Source organism: Mobula hypostoma, chromosome 19 (assembly GCF_963921235.1).
Source record: "Mobula hypostoma chromosome 19, sMobHyp1.1, whole genome shotgun sequence".
In the NCBI taxonomy this organism is placed as follows: Eukaryota; Metazoa; Chordata; class Chondrichthyes; order Myliobatiformes; family Myliobatidae; genus Mobula; species Mobula hypostoma.
The window spans coordinates 21,614,811-21,636,048 of NC_086115.1; the positions used below are offsets into that span (position 1 = coordinate 21,614,811).

General features: G+C 40.6%; 1 protein-coding gene across 7 annotated transcripts in view; it reads right to left on the reverse strand.

The window, feature by feature from the left end:
• Positions 1-21,238, reverse strand: part of mypn (myopalladin) — a 288,573-nt gene that overhangs the window by 145,438 nt on the left and 121,897 nt on the right. For all 7 annotated transcript variants that reach the window (XM_063071525.1, XM_063071522.1, XM_063071521.1 and 4 more), the window contains one exon: positions 8,497-8,672. Coding sequence is in view for 4 of the 7 variants with exons in the window: in XM_063071522.1 (XP_062927592.1) it covers positions 8,497-8,672 (176 nt within the window). In the remaining 3 variants the exon portion in view is untranslated. The remainder of the gene's footprint in view (positions 1-8,496; positions 8,673-21,238) is intronic.

Below are 21,238 nucleotides of genomic sequence, written 5' to 3' on the forward strand. Positions count from 1 at the left end.
ACCCTCAACTCTCTTTTATCCTTTATATACTTAAAAAAGCTTTTAGTATCTTCTTTGATATTAGTCACCAGCTTCCTTTCATAATTCATCTTTTCCTTCCTAATGACCTTCTTAGTTTCCTTCTGCAAATTTTCAAAAGCTTCCCAATCCTCTAACTTCCCACTAGCTTTGGCTTCCTTGTATGCCCTCTCTTTTGCTCTGACTTCGCTTGTCAGCCACGGTGGTGTCCTTCTTCCATTCAAAAATTTCTTCTTATTTGGTATATATCTGTTTGCACTTCCCTCATTTTTTGCAGAAACTCCACCCATTGCTGCTCTGCTGTCCTTCCTGCTAGTGTCCCTTTCCAGTCAACCTTAGCCAGTTCCCTTCTCATGCCATTGTAATCTCCTTTATTGTACTGAAATACCAACACACTGGAATTTAGTTTCCAAGGTAAGCACCCTCTCCACATCCATCTCATCTCGTCCTTTCAGCATTTGGTAGGTTTCAACGAAATCCGCACACATTCTTCTAAATTCCAGTAGTTACAGGCCTAAAGCTGCTCTGCATATGTTAACTCCTTCATTCCCAGAATCATCCTCATGAACCTCCTCTGGACTCTCTTCAATGACAATACATCCTTTCTGAGATAAGGAGCCCAAAAACTGTTGACAATACTCCAAGTGCAGTCTGACTAGTGTCTTAAAAAGCTTCAGTATTATCTCCCTGTTTTTATATTCTATTCGCCTTGAAATAAATGCCAACATTGGACTTGTCTTCTTTACCACAGACTCAACCTGTGAATTAATCTTCTGGGAGTATTGCATGAGGACTCATAAGTCCCTTTGCACCCCTGATATTTGAATTTTCTCACTTAGATAACAGTCTGCACTATTGTTCCTTTTACCAAAATGCATTATCATACATTTCCCAACACTACATTCCATCTGCCACTTTTTGCCCATTCTTCCAATTTGTCTAAGTCCTGCTGCAATAGCATTGCATCCTCAGCACTACCTACCCCTCCACCTATCTTTGTATCATCCGCAAACTTTGCCACAAAGCCATCAATGGCAGCCAACCAGATAAAGCTCCCTTTATTCCCACTTGCTGCCTCCTGCCTGTCAGCCATTTCTCTATCCATGCCAGTATATTTCCAGTAACACCACAGGATTTTATCTTGTTAAGCAGTCTCATGTGAGGCACCTTAACAAATGCCTTCCGAAAACCCAAGTAAGTGACATCCACTGCCTCTCCTTTGTCCACTCTGCTTGTTACTTCCTCAAAGAATTCTAACAAATCTGTCAGGCAAGATTTCCCTTTACATGTTGACTTTGACTTACTTTGTCATTAGTCCTCACGTACCTGAAACCTCATTCTTAATGATAGATTCCCAACACTTTCCCAACCATGAGGTTACACTAACCAGCCTATAATTTCCTCTATTTTGTCTCTACCCTTCTTAAAGAATGGAGTGACATTTGCAATTTTCCAGTTCTCCGGTGCCAGGATCAAGTGATTCTTGAAAGATCATGACTAATGCATCTGTTATCTCTTCAGCAACCTCTTTCAGGACTCTAGGGCATAGTCCATCTGGTCCAGGTGACTTATCCCATTAAGATCTTTGAGTTTGTCTAGCACTTTTTTCTTTGTAATAGTAAAGACAGTCACTCCTGCTCCCTGACACTCATGGACCTCTGGCATACAGCTAGTATCTTCCACAATATAGTCTGAAGCAAAGTACTTATTAAGTTCATCTGCCAATTCTTTGTCCCCCATTACTACCTCACCAGCATTATTTTCCAGTGGTCCAATATCAACTCTCATCTCCCTTTTATCCTCTATATAACTGAGAAAACTCTTAGTGTCCTGCTTTATATTATCGACAAGTGTGCCCTCATATTTCACCTTTTCCTTTCTTATAGCCTTTTAGTTGCCCTTTGTTGGATTTTAAAAGCTTCCCAATCATCCAACATCCCACTTACTTTTGCTATCTTATATGCACTTTCCTCGGTTTTTACGCAGTCCTTAACTTCCCTTGTTAGCCATGGTTGCCTAGCCCTGCCATTTGAGAACAACTTCTTCTATGGCATACATCTATCCTGTGCCTTGTGAACTATTCCCAGAAACTTCAGCCACCTTTGTTCTGCTATCATCCCCCCACCAGTATCCTCCTCCAATCCACCTGGGCAAGCTCCTCTCTCATGCCTTTGTAATTGCCTTTATTCCACTGTGATACTGAAACGTGTGACTTATGCTTCTCCCTCTCAAAATGCAGAATGAATTCAATCATATTATGATCACTGCCTCCTTTCTTTATGTTAGTTGATCAATAAAATCTGGGTTATTACATAACCCTAACCTAAGATAGCCTTTTCTCTAGTAGGTTCAAACTCAAGCTGCTCTAAAAAGCCATCTCATAAGCATTCAACAAATTCCCTCTCTTGCAATCTGACACCAACCTGATTTTCCCAATTCCTTTGCATATTGAAGTCCCCCATTACAATTGTGACATTACATTTATTACATGCCCTTACCAGCTCCCTTTGCAATCTCAACCCCACATCTTGGCTATGACCTGGAGGACTATATATGATTCCTATAACGTTTTTTCACCCTTGCAGTTTGTTAACTCCACCCACAATGATTCAACATTCTCTGACCCTGTGTCACCTCTTTCTAAAGATGTAATTCCATCTCTTACCAATAGAGCCACACTACTGCCTATGCTTTCCTGCCTGTCCTTTTATTACAAAATTTATCCTTTGATGTTAAACTCCCAACTACGACCTTCTTTCAGCCACGACTCCAGTGATGCCCACATCATACCGACCAATCTCTAAATGTCCCACGAGTTTGTCCACCTTATTCTGAATGCTAAATATATTTAAATACAACACCTTCAGTCCTGCATTCTTCACCCTTATGAATTTTGCCTCTGTGTTATAACTTAACTCTTTGCTCTGTCTGCATTTGTACCCAATCATTGGCTTGTGCTTCCTTGCATTCATATTACATATTACTTCATGTATTTGTAAATCTGAAGGCTCATCCTCAGCTTCATCATACTGGTTTCCATCCCCTTGCCATATCAGTTTAGACCGCTCCCAACAGCTATAGCAAGCCTGCCCGCAAGGATATTGGTCCCCACCCCGGACATCTTTGTGCACATCTGTGTGCACATCTTAGTTGGTGTGCACACAGATATCAGTTGTTGAAGTTCACGTGTTCTTCCGTTGAGACAACAAAGGTACTTGTCAGTAAATACAGATCTCCCTGTGCCTCTGATTATTATTACAAGGGTTGATTCTTATAACACCCTGAAAGGTCTCAACTAAACAAATCCACAGTATTACCATAAATAAGTTTATAAAATATAATTCAAAAATACATGTAATGCGAAGCACAAGTAAATAGTAAACAGTATAGTAAATAGTAAACAGCAAAGAGCTTGCTGTCCTAGTGACAAGTGGTGGCTGGGTATTCATTAGCCTCACATCCTGAGGGATGAATCTGTTACCTAGTCTAGTACTCCAGTCCTGATGCTCCTGTACCTCCTTCCTGACGGTAGTGGGTCGAAGAGATTGTGAGTGGTCGGGATCCTCAACAATGCTTTCAGCCCTTCGTATACAATGCTCTCGGCAAATGTCACAAATAGGGGAAAGGGAGACCCTGGTGATCCTCTCGACAGTTTTCACTGTCCTCTGTAGGGCCTTGTGGTCTGATACCTTGCAGCTTCTGTACCACACAATGATGCAGCCAGACAGGATACTCCCGATGGTGCTTCTGTAGGAAGTTGTTAAAATGAGGGCAAGGAACCTTGCACGCATCAATCTCCCCAGAAAGTGTAGTTGCTGCTGTGCCTTCTTGACTAATGAGGAGGTGTGGGTTCAGGATAGATCATCAATTATGTGCACACCAAGGAATTTTGTGCTCTACACTCTCTCCATGGTAGAGTCTCTAACGTGCAATGGAAAGTGGTTGACCTATGCCTTCCTGAAGTCACAATCATCTCTTTTGTCTTGTCTATGTTGAGATTCAGGTAATTGCTTTCTACGTGCCAATTCACTGTTGCTGTTGAGGCCAACTACTATTGTACCATCAATGAACTTGATGATACGGTTTGAGTTGGACCTGATAATGCAGTCGTGAGTCAACAGTGGGCTGAGCACACAACCCTGTTGGGGGTTATTATTGCTCAGTGTGAGGGAGCTTGAGATGCTGCTGCCAACTTGGACTGACTGGGGTGTTTCTGTCAAGAAGTCCAAAATCCCTTTACAGAGAGGGGTGTTGAGTCCCAACGAGGTTACCCACCAGCCTCTGATTGTGTTAAATGCTGAGCTGAAGTCAATGAACAAAATCCTGGCGCATGAGGCATAATTTTCTTGGTGAGACAGGATGGACTGGAGGGCTATGGCATCTTCAGTGAGCCAGTTTGAGCAGTAGGCGAACTGGAAAGGGTCCAATTTAGCTAGAAGGTGGGATTTTATTTGATCCATCACCAGCTGCTCAAAGCACTGGGCAGTAATTGTTCAGGCATTCTTTAATCAGGTAAACAATGCGAATTATCTATACTAAAGCCTCTGGTACACCGGCCATACACAGAGCCTTAGTTTTTCTCATTAGTGCTTCCATTGCTAACCTTTAGGCTCAAAGTTTAAGAGAGAATTTCAACATTGCTGGTTATGTACTCAAGAGAATTATGATTGATGGGCTTGCAAATTTCATAGCACTAAAAATGAGAACACAGTTTCCATGAAGGGTATATTGAACCATATTGGATCAATTGTGCAAATAAGGCTAGTGCTCACACAGCCGAATGATCACGTGGTGAATCAATGTGCCTCCTGCATGTGAAGGGCTCTCTATTTTTGTGCAGGCTTTTGAATGCACATTTTCACCTTGGCAGGTCCAGTTTGTCACTGTAAAAAAATTGCGTAGTGTGAACCATGAGTAATGACTCAGTAAATGCTCCATGCTTATGTAACACGTGTGATTAGAGGATGAACTGGTAGTTTGTAAGTTATTACCTATTTTTTGCTTGGAACTTCTGAAAAATAGTTAAAAGATGTTTACAAGTCACTAACAGCCTAGTACTACAACACGAGAATGTTTCAGAAATACACGCTAGACTACCTTGATCTGTTGAGGTGACAGTTTAGTCATCATAATTTTCACATAGGGCCGGAAAAAAATAAGTTATTATAAATAGAGGTAGGCATCATAGAAAATTCAGAATGCATTAAAGTCAGTATGCACCGAATTATGTATTATTATCCTTTTCTTCTTGTGTCATGATTTCTAACTGCAACTTTTGCAGAAAAGTTGATGGCTGTGTAATGCAATATGTGAGCATCAGTCTACAAGCACTCATTGAAGTCAAGTGTTCATGATGATGATAAAATACGGCAAATTTCATTCAAATATGCAAAGGACTTATCTATAAACTAACACACACACAAAATGCTGGAGGAACTTAGCAGGTCAGGCAGCATCCATGGAAATTAATAAACAGTAGAAGGAGATAGCTGAAGCCAGGTAAGTAGTAAAGGTAAAGGACTGGAGAGGAAGGAATCTGATAGGAGAGGAGAGGAGAGAGGACCACAGGAGAAAGGAGAAGAGGAAAGGATATAGGAGAAGGTGATAGGCAAGTGAGAAGAGGTAAGATGCCAGAGTGGAGAAAAGAAGAAGGAGGAAGAAGAGCGATTTTATTTAGCAGAGGAAGAAATCAATATTCAGGTCATCAAGTTGTAGATTACCCGGACAGAATATAAGGTGCTGCTCCTCCACCCTGAAGGTGGTCTTATCATGGCCATGGACCAACATGTTGGAATGGGAATTAAAAAGTTTGGCCACCAGGAAGTTCTGCTTTCAGCAGATTCACCAATGTAGAGGAGGGTGCACAGGGATGAAGGTGAGGAAGAAGGTGAATAGGAAGGTGTAGCATTTTGACCACTTGCAGGGATGTGACAGAAAGGAAATCAGTGAGGAGGAATGAATGAACAAGGGAATCGTGGAGAGGGCAATCCCTGCAGAAAGGGGGGGGGAGAGTTAAGATATGTTTAGTGGTAGGATCCCTTTGGAGATAGTGAAAGTTGCAAAGGATGATGTGCTGGATGTGAAGGTTCATGGAGTAGTAGGTAAGGACAAGAGGAACTCCATTCCTGTTAAGGTGGCAGGAGTGAGCATGGAGGTCCAAGAAATGGAGGAGAGGGAAGCACCAATTGTGGAGGAAGGAAGTCCCTGCTCTTTGATGAAGGAGGACATCTTTGATATCCTGGAAAGGAAAACCACATCCTGGGAACTGATGTGGCGGAGATGAAAAACTGAGACAATGGAATAGCATTTTTACAAGAGACAAGGTGGGAAGAAGTATAGTCTAGATAACTGTGGAAACTGGTAGATTTGTAAGAGATGCCATAGACAGTTTGTATCCAGGGATCAAGAAGAAGAGGGAGAAATAGAAATTCCCTTGTTTTATCCTCTTCATCACAGAGTACAAAGATTATGAACTGACAATAATATGCTAGGTATTAGCCAGGTAATCCACATCCTTTGAAAGGTAACAGTTCTGAAGCTTTTAATATATGGTTATCGTGGATAGATAGTTAGATACGTTATTAATCCCAAAGGAAATTACAGTGTCACAGTCGCATTACAAGTGCACAGATATAAATATTAGAAGAGAAGTAGAAAGAATAAAAAATAAGCTCCCTCATACCTCACTCACTGAAAGTTAATACGTAGGGTGTAGACAAAATGTGTATATTAGCCTTGACCACAAGTATCTGAATACCAGAATAAAGAACTACAATGATGTAGGGTTCTAGTTCTGGTAATATTACATGCATGCAGGTCTTCCTACCTAGGGTAAGAAAATACTTGTAATCATTAGAGTGCACAAAGTTCCACCAGAATGATTACTTGGAAGGAGTGGGAGGGTAGTATGCGGGGGGTGGAATGGCAGCAGGGTAGCACTTTCTTCATTTAATCTGACTGAGCCTTTGCTGTCTTGAGTTTAAAACTATGAGAGGTGATCTCATTAAAACATTCAAAGTCCTTACATGGCTTGTCAGGGTAGATGCAGAAATGTAGTTTCTGGCTGTGAGTCCCAGTTTCAAAGAAAGGAAGTTAGTCAATAAGAATTGAGATTAGTAGAAAATTCTTCATTCCCAGAGGATAGTGAATCTTTGAATTTCTCTACTCAATATGGCTGTGGATGTTCAGATGTTTAGTATATTTAAAACAGGGACGGACAAATTTTTGAATATTAAGGGATTTAAGAAAGGCAGATACAAGGAGCTGAACATACTGTTATTGCTTTTAATTCTTATTCCATTTGCTACAGTGGAAGAAAATCTGAAAATAATTTATTTATTCTATTGGGATGCAGTGTGGATTAAGCCCTTCCAGCCACACTTCCCAGCAATCCCCCAATTAAATTCTAGCCTAATCATGGGACAATTTACAATGACCTTAACCTACCAATTGGTATGTCTTTGGACTGTGGGAGGAAACCGGAGCACCTGGAAGAAACCCACATGGTCACAGGGAGAACATCCAAACTCCTCACAGGCAGCAATGGGAATTGAACCTGGATCGGCTGTACTATATATTCATTTGCATAATCACATAATAACATAAAATCAGCTTGTTTAATGTTACAGTACAAATGTTTCTGGTAAGATGGCAGCATGTTTGATCACAGCGGCTTCTACAGGGTCAACCAGAGGTGTTATTGTCTTTTATAAATGTAGTTTTTACAATTGCAAGATCCTGTTGGACTTAACTTAAAGTACTGCAGGTCAACCCCAACAGTGAGTTGCTCATTGGTGGTGAAACTGAAAGAGCTGGACTTGGTATGGATCATGCTACTGCTTGCATCAGAGAGGCACTGGAGGAGTTGGTGGGAAGGCAGAGTGCAGTCTAACAGCGAGTGATCATCTTAGTTGTTTTTCTTGTGATCACAAGACCCTGTTGGACATTATTAATGTGGAATGCTGCAAGTCTGATTCACTGATTTATTAATGGATTGCAGAGGCGGAGAGCAGGGGAGATGTGTGGCCTTGGTTGTAACAAGGACTAGGCTTCAAGGCGTGGTGTCACCTGTTTACAGTCTCCCAGAAGAGAGGTGTCAGAGTTGGTGTGCTCCACCAGAGGCGGAATGGCACAGTGTCCAAGCTGAAGTTGGTGCCACTCCCCAATGTTCACTTGGCAGAAGACAAGCTGTATTGTGTTCAATGGCAGACTGCTACAACATTCATGGACTCAGCATCTTGGAATTTTTTTTGTGCGATCGTATTTAACTGATATCCTATATGTGCTTGCTATCTTGTATGCGCTATATATGCCTTGTGCTATATGTGACTATTGGTATCATGTTTGGCATCTTGGCCCCAGAATAATGCTGTTTCATATGGCTGTATTCATTGTAAGGTTGAATAACAATTAAACTTGAGCTTGAACTTGAACTTGTATTGAGACATTGCAGGAAGTTCTTAACCAACAAGTTTTTACCTTCTATGTAAAGTTCTGCAGACGTTGTGTCCGATCCATAGATATTTGAAGCCAAACAGGTATAACGTCCTGTATCCTCCTCAAAGGCCTCAGAAATTATCAGTGAGCACTGATTACCATTATAGGCAATCTGAACGTCAGGTGAGTTCTTGAGTTCCTTTCCCTCACAGTACCACCTACAAAATAAAGAAGTTAAATAACAGTGTTGAAATAGCTATAATCTTAGAGAAGAACACAGATCATTAATGTTCAATATTTCACCTTGAGCATGACAATACTTGGCACTAAAACAATCCTGTTAGATGATCTGATAAAATGTCATTGCTTATATCTATGTCATATTTCAGTTGACTAGTTGCACTAAATATGTGAGAATATGTATCATTGATAAGTTGACATTTTACTCTGTAAACTGACAGGAATGTTGGGATATTTTTGCATATATAATTTAGTGGCAAAAATCCCAAAGTTCATGCCCCTGATCAGATGTATATATGCAGACTGCACCGTCTTGTTTTGCCTTAATCAACAGAACCAACGTAAGGCAGTTGACAGACTTGAATTTCCATTATCATGCATCAGCACTTCCAGAAAATACCCTTAAAATTCAGCACATTTATGATTATGTTGGTTAGTGTGGGATATCGTGGATCATTCAGCTTTAGACTCTTTGCTATGCCTGACATCTTTTGAGGCAAAGAGGTGGCCAAGAGGAACAAGGATCATTCCCTGCCTAACTGGTTCTTAACATCATTAAGTCTCATGGTCAGAAGGAACATAGCCTTAGTGCTACAAAGGTATAGTATGATTGCAGCAATGTTGCAGGATTTCTGAGTAACTCCCTCACAAAAGACAAGTTATGGGTCTCTAAATTCTTTATTGACTGTTAAGCACCTTTCACAAACTGCTAATAAAGCAGGATCAGTCACTGACAGATGTAATGAACCAAGAGGTGAAGAAAGAAGTGAGTGAGCTGGAAAAGGAAGATAATCAATATACTGTATGTTGACAAAGGATTTAGAGAAGACAAATTTGGAACATATGATCTGGAGCTACAGATGGACTACAACTTATTGAATAAAAGATTCAATAAACATATAATTCCTCTTTGCACTACAATTCCTAATTTACCTTCCTTTTATTGCTGATTATAACATCTACTTGTTCACTCAATGTTTAAAAACACATTCAATCCACAGAAACTGTTTCTTTATCAGAAGAATGCATTAGGTCAATTCTGCAGCTGCTCAACCTTCTCAGAAGCAACTAAATTATGATCACATGAATCTTGCCGAAAGTATGCAAAGATTGAAAGAAAAAAAGGCTCTCTATTTCCACATAGTTTGTATCATACCATCAAAAACTGAAATATTGCAGACACTGGAAACCTGAAAAAATATCAAAAATACTAGAAATATTCAGCAGCTGAGGTAATATCACACAGAAACAGAACTAACTTTTTACTGCGATAAACTTCCATCAGAATCGATGATGAACGGTATGATAAAAGGCCATCAACCTGAATTAATATTTTTGTTACTTTTCCACAGATGCTGGCTCAAACCATGGGTATTTTCTGCATGTTCTGTTTGAGTTCTTGCCTTACTCTGTTGCTATTTAACTCAATATCAGCTTGACCATAATTGATGAATGACAGATTAAATCAATCCCAAACATTAAATTATTTGTATCTATTCATGGTAGAAAACAATGATTAGACAGAATTTTTAAGTTCTCACTGGGGAGGCTGTGTAAGTTAATATGGTTTGTAGGTATGTGCATGTATGTCTGTGTGCGTGGTGGGAAAGGTGCAAAATAATTCAATGAAACAGCTGAAAGGAAAAAAGTTGTGATAGCTGACCACATTTATTCACTCCCTTTCTTCAAATAAGTGTTTCTGAATAAAAGTCCGTCTTAAAAAAAGAACAACCTGAAAAATACGAAACACTGAAAAATGAAATGTATAAATAGAAACAACAGGAATTCTGCAGATGCTGGAAATTCAAGCAACACACATCAAAGTTGCTGGTGAACGCAGCAGGCCAGGCAGCATCTATAGGAAGAGGCGCAGTCGACGTTTCAGGCCGAGACCCTTCGTCAGGACTAACTGAAGGAAGAGTGAGTAAGGGATTTGAAAGCTGGAGGGGGAGGGGGAGATGCAAAATGATAGGAGAAGACAGGAGGGGGAGGGATGGAGCCGAGAGCTGGACAGGTGATTGGCAAAAGGGGATAGGAGAGGATCATGGGACAGGAGGTCCGGGAAGAAAGACAAGGAGGGGGGGTGACCCAGAGGATGGGCAAGAGGTATATTCAGAGGGACAGAGGGAAAAAAGGAGAGTGAGAGAAAGAATGTGTGCATAAAAATAAGTAACAGATGGGGTACGAGGGGGAGGTGGGGCCTTAGCGGAAGTTAGAGAAGTCGATGTTCATGCCATCAGGTTGGAGGCTACCCAGACGGAATATAAGGTGTTGTTCCTCCAACCTGAGTGTGGCTTCATCTTTACAGTAGAGGAGGCCGTGGATAGACATGTCAGAATGGGAATGGAATGTGGAATTAAAATGTGTGGCCACTGGGAGATCCTGCTTTCTCTGGCAGACAGAGCGTAGGTGTTCAGCAAAACGTTCTCCCAGTCTGCGTCGAGTCTCGCAATTCCCTTGTCCATTCGTCCCCCCCATCCCTCCCCACTGATCTCCCTCCTGGCACTTATCCATGTAAGCGGAACAAGTGCTACACATGCCCTTACACTTCCTCCCTTACCACCATTCAGGGCCCCAAACAGTCCTTCCAGGTGAGGCAACACTTCACCTGTGAGTCGACTGGGGTGATATACTGCGTCCGGTGCTCCCGATGTGGCCTTTTATATATTGGCGAAACCCGACGCAGACTGGCAGACCGCTTTGCTGAACATCTATGCTCTGTCCGCCAGAGAAAGCAGGATCTCCCAGTGGCCACACATTTTAATTCCACATCCCATTCCCATTCTGACATGTCCATGCACGGCCTCCTCTACTGTAAAGATGAAGCCACACTCAGGTTGGAGGAACAACACCTTATATTCCGTCTGGGTAGCCTCCAACCTGATGGCATGAACATCGACTTCTCTAACTTCCGCTAAGGCCCCACCTCCCCCTCGTACCCCATCTGTTACTCATTTTTATGCACACATTCTTTCTCTCACTCTCCTTTTTCTCCCTCTGTCCCTCTGAATATACCTCTTGCCCATCCTCTGGGTCACCCCACCCCGTCTTTCTTCCCGGACCTCCTGTCCCATGATCCTCTCGTATCCCCTTCTGCCTATCACCTGTCCAGCTCTCGGCTCCATCCCTCCCCCTCCTGTCTTCTCCTATCATTTTGCATCTCCCCCTCCCCCTCCAGCTTTCAAATCCCTTACTCACTCTTCCTTCAGTTAGTCCTGACGAAGGGTCTCGGCCTGAAACGTCGACTGCGCCTCTTCCTATAGATGCTGCCTGGCCTGCTGCGTTCACCAGCAACTTTGATGTGTGTTGTATAAATAGATTCAAACAATGAAAATAGCTGAAAATACCAACTGTTACAACAGTGCTTTGCAGCTGTTCTCTTCCATTAAAATCAATGCAGAAGAACTCCCTTCTCAGTTCTTAAGGAATCCAACAGTGGATTGCAGTGGTGAAACACCACCAAACACCTGTCATGAAATCTGAGATTACAGTACTGTATTTGCATGTGTATGCAGAGAAATCCCAAACTTCCTGGAATTTGTGTGGAGAAGCCCAATAGCTGAATATCCCTGAAAAATCCAGGCCATTAACCAATCACTGTTATGTATAGTTTCATACATAGTTTTTCCCTGGCCAAATGTCCCCAAACTACAGTAACATGACTTCTAGGAGTCTGCTGATTTGGCACAGAGAAAGACTATGAGTATACTGGACCAATAATTTTGGCTCTGGACAACACTTAGTTTACTAACTAGCGCTGCGTGGCAAAAGTGAAATCATAAAAATGGCCAGATAAACAAAAAAAATTGGAACTGGATTAGGTTGCACCAACTTTACCCTGCTTTGCCATTCAAAAAGTGAAATCACAAAAACGGCCATATAAACAAGAGAAATTGAAACTGGATTAGGTTGCACCAACCTGACCCTGCTTTGCCATTCAAGAAGACCATGGCTATCTGATCTTGACATCAGAGTAACTTTTTTGCCTCCCTATCACCCTTAATTCCCCAGTTGTTTATCTCTGGTTTCCATTGCCATAACATTAACATGCATAATTATCTTGTTTTTTTTTTCCTTTTTTAAAATTTCCTTTACCTGAATTTTCCCTGCCACTATTTAGCTTACAGCCCTAGTTATTTAATTATTCAGGACACTGGTTTTAGTACAAGTGAAATAAAGCCTGTCCCAATGGAATAGCTCCACATTTCCTCAATATCCAACTTCATGCCCTGCTTCCCTCATACCACTTTTGATTCGTAAATTACCCCTCTCATCTTTTATGCTATGTCAATTTACACTTGATTCTGTCAGTAATCCCCTTTAACTCAGCTTTCTAATTTACACTCTAACTCCTCAAATTACTCCACTAGAACTTTTGTTTTGCTCTTCACTAAGTCCAAATTCCTCCAGCCCTAAGGAGATAAAATCTAGCAAATGGCAGCTAATATAGCCTATGTGAGAATAGTTTTTATCCAACTAACATTATGTACCTCTATTATTACAATATTTCTTTTCACATTCCCAATTGAATGCCCCCATATATTGAGATGCTGTGGTGGGTTTGTCCATGAACAGAAAACCTCACATGTGTCAGATATGTGTAATAATAAGGGTCTTCCACCTAGTAATCTCTTGCTATGACAAAAGTTCAGGTTCGGGAGCCTAGTGACAGATGCTAACAATGTGACCTCTTCTATAAGATTAACAGTGCAATTTGACCCTCTGTTGAAGAAATGTGGCTTGGAAGATAACACAAATAATCATTCACTTATCCTGTCAATAGATTTGGAACATTTTACAAAGATGATACTCTTTCTGGTGTTTTGAGTTACCTGCTGTAGGTGATGGCGCAAAAGCATACAAGAGGACAGGGATTTCTACTGCCCTACAGACCATGAGCATTGTGCCACATCTGAGAAAGTGACCTTTACACACTCTTTTCCTTTGAAGGCCACTATCTGTGCAGGCATGCAGAAGGCAAATGGTGAATTTCATCATTGGCTTTCACCGAGAACTGGCTGTTGGGGGCGGCACAGTAGTGTAATGGTTAGTGTAAAGCTATTACAGTGCCAATGACCTGGGTTCAATTCCCACTGCTGTCTGTGAGGTGTTTGTGTATTCTCCCTATGACTGTATGGGTTTCCTCTGGATGCTTCGGTTTATACTCACATTCCAAAGACATACAGGCCTGTAGACTAATAGATCACATGGGTGTAATTGGATAGCATGGGTTCATGGTTTGGAAGGACCTGTTACCACACTGTATCTCTAAATAAAATACATAAATATGGCAAGTACCAATGTTCTCTGGTGTTTTGTCATAGACATTTAGTATTGTAAGGTGGTGATGTATGGAGTGGGGAGGAGGGGATGGTGGAAAGAAAAAGGATGGCAGCAGGCTTGATCATGGATTTCTGTTCTTCAGATGTTATGATGTATGGCTCAATTCCTCTTATGCTTCAGTGAACAAGTCGACAATGCCATAGAACTCAGTCTCCCAGTGTGCTTGTAAGCAAGGGCCAGCGATATAACTTTTTTTCCTGTAGTGGCTGCAAATTAGGTTGAGTAGTTACCTAGTTGTCTATTGCTCCACTCCACCAAGAAGTTTGTGAAAGTTGAGATTATAATGTTGCAATGAAAAAGACTGAGAAAAGTATTGGGCAATGAGACAGTCTAATTTCACACAAGATGCATGGGAATATACTGGAAAATACTCAGAGAGAGAAAATTGATGATCACTTGTAAAGCAGGGACTTTCAGTTTTAGCCAGTATGGTGTAGTCAAGGACAGACACTGCCTAACAAATTTGATTAAATTCTTTGAAGAGGTTACAAAATGTATTGATAAGGGCAGTAATGTGACCAACAAAGATTTCAGCAAGGTCTTTGACAAAGTCATGTACAGGAGAATGTTTAAAAAGTTAAACAATTCATGGTATACACAGCAGGTTGCCAAAATGCATCAAAAATTGCATTGGGTTGTTTGCCATGAATGAATAAAAATATGGAAGGAAACATGGAACTCAAATGAGTCAATGACAGTGGAAGTAGACAAACTATTTTTCTGTGTTTTTGCCATGTGCTCGAAGGAATGAAGGCTGCCATTTTATGAAGCTGCTCTGTAACCTCCATTTTGTGAGGTGTCTTGTGAACTGTTTTTACTCAGGAATAGTTCTATCGAAGTGCTTTAAAGTTGACACAGTGATGCTCCTGATAACCTGCCTGAACTAGAGATCATTTCCAAATAAGCAGTTATTTGTGAGGTGTTCTTTGGAAATATAGAACATGCAGTTTTATGAATAGGGGAACCTGTGCCTGACTGAGTAACTTGAGCCTAGTTCCTGCCTGATTCAGAACAAAGAGACTTATATTACCAGTTGTCACTTGCAGAAGGGCAATAAATGGATGCTGACTTGGACCAGAGCCAAGAAGAAGGTGACACAGGTAGGTCAGATGACCTCGAGCCAAGATTGAAGCACAATATTTGAATTGATGACGAAGACTGTAAGAATAAAGGGCTTCAAATACAAAATGGAGAAAATTCCAGAACTATCGCAGTGAAGAACCCCATGCCAGGGGCTGGGAGAAGAATCAATCAGCTGGCCAATGAGAGATTCTATTTTGGTGTTATAATTTGGAGAAGTGGTCTGAGTGAGTGTTGGTACAGAGGGGACAGAAGAATACGTTTTAAGTTGTTGGCCTGGAGTCAACATATTATGTTGTTGTTTGTGCAGAGTGCAAGCTTTGATTAACTAGGAGTTGTGTAGTGAGTTGCCTAACTTAGACCTATTAAAGAACAGTCAACATATTTTGATGCACTCAAAAAAAAAGAATAGAGGTCTAGGATGCTAGTTTCAAGCTGAATCACCCACAAAGTTAGGATATTAAAATGGGAAAATAAAAGGACAAAAAGAACCCAGGGGTTTGGAGGATTAGTGAGATTACTTTCTTAGTTATATATTAAGAAAATGGCCCAATTATGAGCAATGGATACAAAAGTTTGATAGTGGAGGATCAGGGAGGATGCATTGTGGAAAGCAGTTAGTGAAAAGAAACCAAAGAAATTATTGACCTCTTTTCAAGGGATTAAAAAGCCATTATAATGGGATGTATCTGGGACAGTCTACTTGAAGTGAAAAGGGAAAAACAGAAACTAGCAGAGGAATTGTGAAAGTGTAGGAAAGAGTTAGAGAGAGAGGGAAATAAAAAAGTTGGTGAGAATGGAGAGAAAATGAAATTCTGAGAGAGCAAGGTCAGGCAAATATGATGCATGAATCAGTTTCAGACTCAGTGTGAATGCATGACAAGAGAAAAGGGGAAAAGTGAAGAGGAGTGTAAAAAGGCGAACACAGAATTAAAGAAATGTGAAGTCTGTGTCAGGATTTACAGACTGCTACGAATGTCATACAGAAATTGGCAGCTGAAAAGAAAGGCGGTGTCAATCACACCAAGTTTTTTAAAACAGATTGTAAAGCTGCAGTCAACTCTGAGTTCAGAAAGAAATGATGTGTGAATTGATGATAATGGTGAGTTAATGTATGAGGTAATGTGCTATAATACTGAGGATGATTGGGAAAGTGGTCTATCTCCCAATGGCTTTTTCCAAGAGGGGTGGAACCTTCAACATCCACTGATACCTATGGTAATGGAGAGAGATCAGGAGACACCAGAGAAGATGGACCAGTTGTAACACAGTATTTTACCTGTTTTGATGTGGCTCAGTTGAGTTTTTGGAGTAAACCTCATGAGTGTCAGGTGACAGTAGTACAAGTACAGAATGGATCAGGAGAGGAAAATAAAGTCATACAACTGGAAAATTCTTCTTTAAGGATCTTTGTTGATGGATCATCATCTGTTCATTATGAAGAGAGGATAAGGAAGGAGTAGGGATCGAAAATTTTGCAATCAAGTTACCTGAAACAATGAGTACACAAATGTCAGAGCTTGCTGCTGTAGTTCTTGTTGTCAGCCATCTAGCAATCATATACTCAGATAGCTGTGTATGTTTGTAATAGATTGATTGAATATTTACCGTTATGGGAAACTAGAAGTTATGTCTTAGCAAACAGTGAACCTTTATCATCAGCACCTTTGTTGAAGTATACATTTGAGAAGGCAAGGGGAAACACTCATGGAGTAAAAAAGGGGAAGGGTTACTTAAAGACATCCCTGGAAGGGAACAGGAAGGCTGATGAGTTAGGTAAGATGCGGGGTGAAATGGAATACAGATGTAGAAGGAATGATGACACAGAAACCAGCAAAAAGTTTCTATAGACTTAGTCAATGTAGAGCAACAGGATCAGGAGGTAGCAAAAGTACAGAGAGGAGAGAATGCTGTACTCTTCTATGTTCTAATTCTGAAGAGCATGAGAAATATCCAGGCATCCAGGTATGGAATGGATTATACTTAATAATAGTAGATTTGTAGTGCCAGAAGGTGAAAAAAAAAACAGATGATGTATTGGTACCATGACATTTTTGGCATCAACAAGCAGATGGAACTACGGAACAGTTAAAGAATCTGTGTTGGCAACCAAAAATGTGAGGAGGTGTAGAACATTATTGTAAGAATTGTTTGGTTTGTGCCCAGTTAAACTAAGACAAATCAGCTAGAAAAGCAGTTTTAAGACACACACACCCTCCTAGAAGGACCATGGATTAACTTGAAGATTGATTTTGTACGACCTTTACCTCCATCCCATGGAGAACTGAAATACATTCTAGTGATAGTGGATAATTTCACCAAGTGGATAGAGGCTTTCTTAACTACAAATAAAACTGCTAAGGTTACAGTCAGGATTTTGTATGAGAGAGTTTTTACCCAGTGGGGATTGCCAAGGGGTTTAGAATCAGATCAATGTTTCTACTTCACCGCACAGATGGTGCAAAATCCAATGAAACTACTTGGGGTAAAACAGAGCTGTTTTCTCACTGTTTTACCTCAAAACTAATCAATATGCTACAAGTCCTTGGTCTGAATACCTCCTTATGCAGTTGGATCCTCAATTGTCTCACTTACAGATGCCAGTCAGTTCATTTTAGCAACAACATCTCCTCCACAATCTCCATCAGCACAGGTGCACAACAAGGCTGTGTGCTTAGTCCCCTGCTCTACACACTTTACACTTATGTGTAGCTAAGCGTAGCTCCAACACCATATTAAAGTTTGCCGATGACACCACTGTCATAGGTTGGATCAAACATGGTGATGAATCAGCATATAGGAGGGAGATTTAAAACCTAGCTGAGTGGTGTCATCATAGCAAACTCTCACTCAATGTCAACAAGACCAAGGAGCTGATTATAGGCTTCAGTAAAAAGAAATCAGAGGTCCATGAGCCAGTCCCCATTGGAGAATCAGAAGTAGAGAGGGTTAACACCTAGGTATTATTATTTCAGAGGACCTGCCCTGGGCCTAGCATGTAAGTGCAATTACAAAGAGAGCAGGACAGCACCTCTGCTTCCTTAGGAGTTTGTGAAGATCCAGCATGTCATCCAAAACTCTGACAAACTTCCATAGATTATATTGAATTGCTGTATATTGTGGAGAGTATATTGAATGGCTGCATCACAACCTTGTATGGAAACACCAATGCCCTTGAACAGAAAATCCTACAAAAAGTAATAGATACAGCTAAGTCCACCATGGGTAAAGCCCTTCCAAGTACTGAGCACACCTCCATGAAGCATTGTCATGGGAAAGCAGCATCCATCATCAGGGTCCCCCACCACCCAGGACATGCTCTCTTCTCGCTGCTGCCATCGGGAAGAAGGTACAAGAGCTTCAGGACTCACACCACTAAGTACAGGTATAGTTACTACCCCTCAACCATTAGGCTCCTGAACCAAAGGAGGTAACTTCACTCAACTTCATTTGTCCATCATTGAAATGTTCCAACAACCAACCGACTCACTTTCAGAATCAGAATCAGAATCAGGTTTATTATCACCGGCATGTGACATGAAATTTGTTAACTTGGCAGCAGCAGTTCAATGCAATACGTAATATAGAAGAAAAAAAAACAACAAAATAAAATAATAATAATAAATAAGTCAATCAATTACAGTATATGTGTATTGAATAGGTTAGAAGTCATGCAAAAACAGAAATACTATATATTAAAAAATGTGAGGTAGTATCCAAGGGTTCAATGTCCATTTAGGAATCGGATGGTAGAGGGGAAGAAGCTATTCCTGAATCGCTGAGTATGTGCCTTTGGGCTTCTAAATCCCCTACCTGATGGTAACAGTGAGAAAAATGACTCTTCTTCTCATGTTCTCAATATTTATTGCTTATTTATTTATTATAATTGTTTCTTCTCATTGTATTTGCAGTTTGTTATCTTCAGCACTCTGGTCAAATGCCCTAGTTAGGCTGTCTTTCATTGATTCTGTTATGATTGTTCTTCAATAGATTTATTGGGTATACCCACAAGAAAATGAATCTCAGGGTTGTATATGTACTTTGATATTAAACTTTACTTTGAACTTTGGAGGGCCATATGACGTTATTGTTAGAGGCAGTTTATCTGTCTATCAAATCCAATCTGCTCCAAATACGTTAGGTTGGTATCATTTGCAGTTTGTTGTCCATTGTTTAGTTTCTAGTCTATAGATTTGCTGAGTATGCCCACAGAAAAAGAATCTCAGGGTTGCATGTGGTGACATGTAATTACTCTGAAAATAAATTTTATTTATGCACTTTGAAATCTGAGTGGCCCATTAATGTCTGAAGTCTCTATTGAAGGTTATGGACTATTCACAACATTCACGGAGAAGTCTATTTGGATTCATCAGATGCCATGGTAATAGTAGACTGTGTAGATGAGGACGGAGAAATGATTATAAAAATTTGAAGAACTGAGACGAGATGTTATAAAGAAAATAAGACCAATGTCTGTTGATAATTGTGGTTGAGTAAAGGTAATATGTGGAAAAGAGGGGAGTACTGGGATAATGGTGGGAAGTCCTATTTTTGGGCTCCTGCTTCAGGGAGAAAAAGGGCTTATAACTCAAGTACAACTTTATTGTGAATGTAAAGGTACTGTTGACGTGGACACAAATCAGAAATGAGATTATTGTGGTGTCTGAAAAGAGGATGCTGTCTAAGTTGCATGCCATCTTGGTCAATCTCTCCCATCCACTACATAATGTACTGGGTGGGCACAGGAGTACATTCAGCCAGAGGCTCATTCCACCGAGATGCAGCGCTGAGTGTCATAGGAAGTCATTCCTGCCTGTGGCCATCAAACTTTACAACTCTTCCCTTGGAGGGTCAGACATCCTGAGCCAATAGGCTGGTCCTGGATTTATTTCATAATTTACTGGCATAATTTACATATTACTATTTAACTATTTATGGTTCTGTTATTATTTATTATTTATGGAGCAACTGTAACGAAAACCAATTTCCCCCGGGATTAATAAAGTATGACTATGACTATGACTATGACTATGACTATTGGCTGCATGTGCCCCAGGCAACTCAATCCCAGTTGTTCTGGAGCACCAGGATCTTCCATATATACCTTACCCCATGGTGGAGTCAACAACTGATGCCACAACTATTGCAGTGCCAACGGTTACTAGTCCTTTGCTCTGTGATGAGGTTCAGATAGATACAAAGGGAGTAGGACTTGTATTAGAAGAAACAGAAGAACAGGTTAGACAGAGTAGATGTGAATAGGCTCTTTCCACTTAGATTAGGAGAGATAAATACGAGAGGACATGGCTTTAGGGTGAAAGGGGAAAGGTTTAGGGGGAACATTAGGGGGAACTACTTCACTTTAAGAATAAATTGGATAGGTACAAGGATGGGAGAGGTCTGGAGGATTATGGACTGGATGCAGGTCAATGGGACTAGCGGAATAATGTTTCGGCGCAGACTAGAAGGGCCGAATGGCCTGTTTTCTGTGCTATAGTGTTCTAAGGTTCTAGGTTATTCTAGTATCAGGGTATGGACATGTACAAGTGTTGAACTTGACCACTCCAAATTCCTTGCTAGTGTGGAATAAGCCTCCAGGAACTTTTCCAAAATTTATTAATTGGACATTTTGGTTCATAATGTTGGGAAATATCAAGAAGGAGTTTGGATTTCATTTACTAATCCACCTACTTATGCTATTATATGGCAAAGATCTACAAAGATCTGGCTTCCTGTCATCAAAAAGGAGAATATTGGGTTTGTCCAGAAGATTTTGCTAAAAATGGGTTAACAGATTGTGGGTCTGTTTCTTATAATAATTGTTCTCCATCTATTTTGCCTGTCTACAACAAGACATTCCAGAAATTTGCTTTGATGAATGATACTTATTACGTTGCTACTTCAAGCACACATTATAAGAAGTGTGATTAATTCTAATGTTGTGATTTCCAATGTTTCGAAGGACTTAGTTTTAGCAGGACAAATATTACCAAAGTAGTTGTAAAACCACCTATTCAACAGAATGTGTATATCAATGATGCTGCTGAGGGTTTACTTGTTTACTTACATATGTACCTACTGCTCTTCCAACTATTCCTCATTTTACTGTGCAGTGGGATAA